Below are 8,050 nucleotides of genomic sequence, written 5' to 3'. Positions count from 1 at the left end.
ACTTCCTACTTCATTCTTCTTCTCATGCCAAAGCATGAATACACACGTATGCTAATAAGTGGTATCAGAGTGAGGCTGTTGTTCATCGGACTAACTGGAAGAAGCACGAGCACGATGAAGGTTTCCTAATTTAAATTCTTCAATTTTATAGTGGTAGATCGCTATAGCTAGCCTTTAGAGTAGTCGGCTTGAGAGACAGTAAACCAAGTAAATCTTAGTATTGTGCATATGGTGCCGATTTGGTTTGAAGTTTTTGTTGTGCAAAATCTATCGATGCAATCCAAGTTATTCACCCTCTCTCCCACTCGCTAGCTTAGGTCCTAATACTTGACACTATTTATTTTTAGAAGAAGAATCCCTCCGATTGATATATGATCGAGGACTTCCACAAATCATATATATAGCCGATTAGAGTAGAAGATTAGCCTGATCTATTTATTATAATTAATAGTGCAATGACAAAATTAGGGATTTGACTGATTCAATAGCGAAAAAAAGTTGTGGTTCATTGGAGAGTCGGTTCTTCCATCTGGTTCAGTTTCTGAAACACTGATGTGAAGGGAATTAAGGAGGGCCAACTGTTCTACAATAATTGAGCTACATTATTAGTCAAGACCCGAGAGATAAAGATTGATGAACTCATGAAATCAACCCTCATTAATTACATTGTCTATTTCTTATGAATTTGTGGTCTCTCCACTTGCTTAAATAATTAGGGCAATCTCTTTCATACAAACTTTATCTTTCCCCACGCTTATCTTTCCACACAAACAAATTTTGCTTTAAAAGAAAATTGGGAAGATAAATAAATGACATTATATTATAATAGAATGCCAGGATATTTCCTAGGAATCCAACTATAAAACACTTCCTAATCAATTGTTTGGCCTTTAGTTTTGAATTATGTACTTTGTAATTGAGGCGGCCGGCATGCATGTTGGAAACTTGAACTAACCCACTAGTCCAACTTAATTAAGCTATAAATATGTATCAAACTGTTTTAATTTTTGTTATAGCTAAGTGAATCTCAGTAAGAAATAGTCGAGAAATAAATGTTATAGCTTAAAAGTCTAAGCAAAGTAATTTATATATTAGAGTTTGTTTTACCTGTTGGGGAATTGACAAGTTTATATATCATTAATTATCAGAGAGCATTTCTTTAAATTGCCTTTACATCTCTCTTATATTTATGTTTGAAGCGACTGCAGAGGTCTCAATTTGATCTGCTAAACTTGTCTAGTCCATCTAGTTTCATATGTCTCATCCAAACTATTCAACACATCTAGACAAGCCAAAGCTCATTCAAACTATCAAATCCGCTTTGCCTACCCCCTACTACACTTAATTAGATTATATGATCTATTATTAAATGTAATTAGAACTACGCTCTTAAATTTTTCACATCATATTAGATGTAAGAATTATTTATTTATGACAAAAATCACAAAATTAAATTCCTCCAAGATATTGAATGTACGTAGTTTCCGAGCTAACACAATTTGGCGAATCGTGAACCATTTTTACCCTCTAAATTCGAAGGTTAAATTAATGCTAATCATGTAATCGTAATTTTTTAAAATAAATTTCTAGGCTCTGGTCTTGAGTTCCCAGACATGGTTTCCCTTCATTTAACAGCTAAACAAACTCCTAGCGAGAATAAAACAAGATCTCATTAATGGCATTGCACTAAATAAAATTGTCAGCTAATGAAATTATTCTGGTTCTTTTGGTTTTTTAATACATGAGACAAAAATCTCGCCGCGTACACGTCGGCATTAATGCAGGGGCCCACGCTCTCGACGTGGCTCCATAGGCGTCACCGCGTCAGACGTCTTTGCTTGCATGCGTGCAACAAGGCTACTCATTAACTTATCATTCTCAAACTCTAATTATAAGATTAGTAAACTCCTCTGATTATTTGTTGTAATATTCCCATTCCTTTTGATTTTTTATTTTATTTTATTTCAATTAACTTTTCTTATTTTAAATTGAATGGTAAACCTTAATTATCTACGAGTTTGTTGAGGACTTTCTAGTAATTTCCGATCCAATAATTGCAGTGGGAAAATATCCTCACCCCGTACATGTTCACTTGGCCACCACTGTTCTTAATTAATTTCTTTATCATTTTTATTTTTCCTTCTAATTGCATGTCTCCCCTTTCCTTTCCTTCCACTCCTCCTGTGTACTATAAATACCTTCCCGCTCCTTCCACCATTTGTTCTCAAACCAAAATAAATCCCCTCTTCCTCTTCCTCTCTCAATTTTTCTGCATATATAAATTTGGAGGAAAATAATAAAAAAATAAGTATTTTCATGGAGATGACGTCAGCCAGCGGAGGTTGTAATAATACTAGGGCAGCGAAGAGGCTTTGGCATATTGTGAGGTTGGTGTTCTTGGGCTTCTCCAAGAACAAGTTTATGGTCGACCTCCACCTCCTCCTCAAGCGAGGTAAGATCGCCGGAAAAGCCCTCTCTCAACTCCTCACCCACCACCACCATCACCACCACGGCGGCGGCGGTGGCGCCGCTACCATGTACTCTGCCCTCACCTGCCGGTCCATGGACCCCAACATCGCCTTCTACAGCCCCAAGGAGGTGCAGTTCAGCTTCAGCAACACCCCGTCCTACCCCACCTTCCGTCGCCACCGCCGCCGCCGTCACCACCATCGTTACGACGACGACGATGACGCCGTGTTCAAGGCCATTGAAATTCTCAACGCCGAGGCGGATATCGATAACGACGGTGGCGGTGAAGAAGACGAGTACTCTGCTTCGGCAGTGGCGACGCATTCGCCGGCGATTTGGAAGAGCCCCGCGGCGCCGGTGAGGCAACTGAGGATCACCGACTCGCCGTTCCCGCTGAAGGAGGAAGAAGGGGAGGCGGACGGGGGGATCGACCAGGATGCGGAAGAGTTCATCAAGAAGTTTTACGAGCAGCTGCGTCTCCAGCAAATGATAACCCCGGTGACGACGACGGTGCCGGAGTACATGCATCATCGTCAGCGGCGCGACGTGCCACTAATGATGGGACGAGCTTAATTAATTAGTTTTATTAGTATTGCTGTTTGGTTAATTTCTCTATCCATGTGTGAATAAATTCTACAAGTATTCTATATAATGAATAGAAAATTTTATAATTAGAGTTGTAATGAGAGTGGAATTTTCAACTTCGAGGCATTATACTTAAAGAAAATCTTTATTTCTCTATTTCATTGGTAAAGACGAAAATAAGCTGGCTGCGTCGAGTTTTATTATTTACTTTTTAAGAATGAAGTGCCTGGTAAATTGTTGGTGCAATATCATATCAGAGTTGATTGAGTTCCAGTTGATTTAAATTTTGGTATTTGAGTAAAATATTAGTCAAATATTAAATAAGTTAAGATGGTCAAAGTTGATTAAATATATACTTAACGATGAAGAAAAGTTAAGTAGGTCAATGTTAATTAGATATTTGATGGTGGAAAAGTTTAAGTGAATTACTATTGATCGAATATTTGGCACAAAGAGGAAGTCCAAGTGGGTTGACTGAATATTTGACTGTAGAAAGTTCAATGGGCCACAGTTGACTGGATACTTGGCATAAGACTAAAAATCTAAGAGGATAGGATTGGACATTTGACACAAAAAGAAAAGTTCAAATGAGTTACGGTTGACCGGACATTTGGTGACTGAAAAATGAAAATTCAACAAGAAGTTGACAAGAGAAATATTCTAAGTGGGTCAAGGTTGATAGAACACTTGGTGATCGAGAAAGTCCAAGTCAATCAGGGATGATCAGACCTGTGGCACAAGATGAAAAATTCAAACGGGTCACGGTTAAACGGATACTTGATGATTGAAAAAGTCTAAGTGGGTCACGGAGAACTAGACACTTAGTATCAGACAGAAAGTCTAAGTGAGTCACAATTGACCAACCACTTAGTAACAAGAGAAGTCTCAACAGATTACGGATGACTATATATTAGGCAGAGGAAGTCTTGACAGATCAAGATTGACTAGATGTTGACAACAAAAAGTCATAACAGGTTATGGGTACTGCATGTTGTTGGGCAAAAGCAATCCTGATAAATTAATGTCAATGGAATACTAGGTAAAACGTAAATTCAACCTTGAAAAGGTTGAAATTAGCATTAGAAATCAATTAGCATGACGTAGCAATCAATTAGCAAATCCTAAATCTAAAATTTTGGATGTTCCTCCCTGAGATCACACTCTAATGAATCAATGGGAGATAATTATTGAGGAGATAATATTATTGACTTTGACGATGAATAGAGCGACTAGTTGAGAATAAAGAAGGCACTAGAAGGTCTGCAACACTCATATAGAGGTTAGAATTGGTGCCGATGGGCCTCGTCGAGGTCATTCCGATGATCAAGTTAACACAAAGCTCAGGGTGAAAAGTAGCAAAAATATAGAAGAAGAAGAAGATAAAAAATGTGTTCTAACACAAAGAGCATCTCCACATTGGAGCTGGAGGAGATCAAATCCGACAACTAAAGGCATCTCCAATTGCTAAACACCACACGTCTATAGAGGGGTATCTAGGGGACCGAATTTGATAACTGTATGATTACCTCTCCCTTCAGTCATAGCATTGTGTTTGAAAATATTTGTAATAACTATCAATGGGGTGGATAAGGAAATGGAGTATGGTCGATATATCTGTTAGTGTTAGTACTCGATGAAATCAAAATATCTCCACAATGGTATGATATTGTCCACTTTGGACCTAAGCCCTCATGATTTTGTTCTTGGGCTCTCCCCAAAAGGTTCATACCAATGGAGATACTTTCCATCCTTTTAACACGATGATCTTTTCAATGTACTTTAGATGTGAGACTATGTTTGCACCCTTGCAACCCAACAATCCCCCCTCAAACAAAGGACCACAGGCCCCCCTCAACGTCGTTTTTGATGTCTGAATCCTCGACCCATCAAGACTTTTTGCCCCTCAATCCACCCGACCTACTAGGACTTCCCACCTAGCCGCAGCTAGGACTTTTTGCCCCTCGATCCACCCGACCTACTAGGACTTCTCACCTAGCCGCAACTAGGACTTTTTGCCCCTCGGTCCACCCGATCTACTAGGACTTCTCACCTGGTGTCTGGTCCTCTTGATTCAGACACGGGAGCATCCACTTCCTTTGTTTAAGGTTCAAACCACATGGTTAGATCTGGATCATGGCTCATCCGGCGGTTAATCCGGTGAAGAGCGGTCTCGCTCTGATACCACTTGTTAAAATTGATGGAATCAAAATATCTCCAAATGGTATGATATTGTCCACTTTGGGCCTAAGCCCTCATGGCTTTGTTCTTGGGCTCTCCCCAAAAGGCCTCAAACCAATGGAGATATTTTTCATCCTTTTAACCCCATGATCTTTTCCATGTACTTTAGATATGGGACTATGTTTGCACCCTTATAACCCAACAGTTAGTACCAATGGATTCAAAATATCTCCATAATGGTATGATATTGTCCACTTTGGGCCTAAGCCCTCATGGCTTTGTTTTTGGACTCTCCACAAAAGGTCTCATACCAATGGAGATACTTTCCATCCTTTAAACCTATGATCTTTTCCATGTGTTTTAGATGTGGGACTGTGTTTGCACCCTTACAACCCACAATCCCCTCCTCAAACAAAGGATCATAGGCTCCCCTCAAACGTCGTTTAAACATCTTTTTTATGTCTGAATCCTTGACCCACCAGGACTTTCTGCCTCTCAGTCCACTTGACCTACTAGAACTTCCTACCCCTCGGTCCACCTGACCTACTAGGACTTCCTGCCCCTCGATCCATCCGACCTACTAGGACTTCCTACCTGGTGTTTGGTCCTCTTGATTCGAACACGGGAGCACTCACTTCCTTTGTTTAAGGTTCAACTCACATTGTTAGATCCGGATCATGGCTCATCCGGCGGTTAGTCCGGTGAAGAGCGATCTCGCTCTGATACCACTTGTTAGTACCAATAGATTCAAAATATCTCCACAATGGTATGATATTGTCCACTTTAGGCCTAACCCCTCATGGCTTTGTTCTTGGACTCTCCCCAAAAGACCTCATACCAATGGAGATACTTTCCATCCTTTAAACCTATGATCTTTTCCATGTGTTTTAGATGTAGGACTATGTTTGCACCCTTACAACCCCACAATATCTTGGAGTCGGAGTGGATCAAGTTGATGGAATCGAGGAGCTTAAGTCCTCTCAGATTATATGGATCGGTTTGATTAAGGAGTCGGGTGGACTGAGCTAAGTGAGGAATTGGGTGGTCGAGCTAATGGAGTCGAGGAGCCTGAGTCTTCTCGAGTCGGATGGCCAAGCTGATGGAGTCGAGGAGTCTGAATTCTCTGGGGTCGTGTTGACAAAGCTAAGCGAGGAGTCAAATAGCTGAGCTTATGGAATCGAAGAGTCTGAGTCCTCTGGGATCATGTGGACCAGCTGATGTTAGTACCGATGAAATTAAAATGTCTTCACTATGTAATGATATTGTCTATTCTGAACCTAAGCTCTCATGGTTTTATTTTGAGCTCAACCCAAAAGACTTCATTCCAATGGATATATCTTCTACCTTATAAATCCATTATCTTTTTCATGTATTTCCAAATAGGATTTTGATTGTATCCCAACAGAGAAATCTTCTTACTGTTGGGTTGCAAGGGTGTAAACATAGTCCCACATCTAAAGTACATGGAAAACATCATGGGGTTAAAAGGATGGAAAGTATGATCTCCATTGGTATGAGGTCTTTTGGGGAAAATCCAAGAACAAAGTCATGAGGATTTAGGCCCAAAGTAGATAATATCATATCATTGTGAAGATATTTTGATTCCATCGATTTTAACAAGTGGTATCAGAGCGAGACCGCTCTTCATCGGACTAACCGTCAGATAAGCCATGATCCAGATCTAACCATGTGGTTTGAACTTTAAACAAAGGAAGTGGATGCTCCTGTATCTGAATCAAGAGGACCAGACACCAGATGAGAAGTCCTAGTAGGTCGGGTGGACTGAGGGGCAAAAAGTCCTAGTTGCGACTAGGTGGGAAGTCCTAGTAGGTCAGGTGGACCGAGAGGCAAAAGTCCTAGCTGCGGCTAGGTGGGAAGTCCTAGTAGGTCGGGTGGACCGAGAGACAAAAAATCCTAGTGGATAGAGGATTCAGACATAAAAAAAATGACGTTGAGGGAGGCCTGTGGTCCTTTGTTTGAGGGGGAGATTGTTGAGTTGCAAGGGTACAAATATAGTCCCGCATCTAAAGTATATGAAAAATATCATGGGGTTAAAAGGATGGAAAGTATCTCCATTGGTATGAGGCCTTTTGGGAGAGCCCAAAAACAAAGCCATGAGGGTTTAGGCCCATAGTGAACAATATCATACCATTGTGGAGATATTTTGATTCCATCGATTTTAACACTTACAACCATGTTATTACAAGAACACAATAAGAAAGTAAATATAAATACAAATGAAATTGAAAATAACTTTATAATAAAATCATACTTTAGATACTTTCTTATTGTTTGGAATAGCCTTTTGTTGATTTGGAAATGCACAACACTTCGTCTCAGAATCTCCAAGAATCAACGTCTTCTAATCTTCATAAAACCCTTTTTTCGAGGGTTGCAATTAGGTTGATTTTGTCTATCAATCAATTGACCTTACTCACCAATCGATTGTCACGTTGGATCACCGTTTAAACCTGTAAAATGATTATTTTTGCTTGACCAATCAATTGCATCAATCAATTACTTTAGGCCAATCAATTCCTCAATCGATTCCAAAGCATTTTGTTCGTTGGCCATTATCAGCCAATTGATTATGCTGACCACCTTTTGCCAATCGATTGATAGCCAACCCCAAACCTTGAATTCTGAGTTTAGGGTTTACCAATTGATTGGTGAACCTCACTAATCGATTGGTCATGCAACCTCAGTGATATGGTGGAAAATGGATCTATACATGGTGGAATTAAGTCAAAAGTTAAGTCTAAGTAGAGGTCAAAAGTCAAGTCTAAGTGGAGGTCAAAGCGACTCCTCGATTCTAAAG

At 40.0% G+C, this 8,050-nt stretch overlaps 1 protein-coding gene across 1 annotated transcript; it reads left to right on the top strand.

Moving 5' to 3' along the window:
• Positions 1–2,239: 2,239 nt before the first annotated feature.
• On the top strand, positions 2,240–3,197 carry LOC141840929 (uncharacterized). Its single transcript, XM_074729032.1, has one exon. It carries the CDS (start codon positions 2,317–2,319, stop codon positions 3,040–3,042), a length of 726 nt encoding a protein of 241 aa, XP_074585133.1. The 5' UTR covers positions 2,240–2,316; the 3' UTR covers positions 3,043–3,197.
• The last annotated feature ends 4,853 nt before the right edge of the window (positions 3,198–8,050 follow it).

This window comes from Curcuma longa, chromosome 11 (genome assembly GCF_044706935.1).
Source record: "Curcuma longa cultivar G26 ecotype Majalengka, Jawa Barat chromosome 11, ITB_CL_G26_1.1, whole genome shotgun sequence".
NCBI classification, from domain to species: domain Eukaryota; kingdom Viridiplantae; phylum Streptophyta; class Magnoliopsida; order Zingiberales; family Zingiberaceae; genus Curcuma; species Curcuma longa.
The sequence above is the reverse complement of the archived record's forward strand: the minus strand, read 5'-3'. Positions and strand labels throughout refer to the sequence as shown.

Bases quoted from the DNA above. Each gene is read 5' to 3' on its own strand.
- LOC141840929 (XM_074729032.1), top strand. From the start codon at position 2,317: ATGGAGATGACGTCAGCCAGCGGAGGTTGTAATAATACTAGGGCAGCG.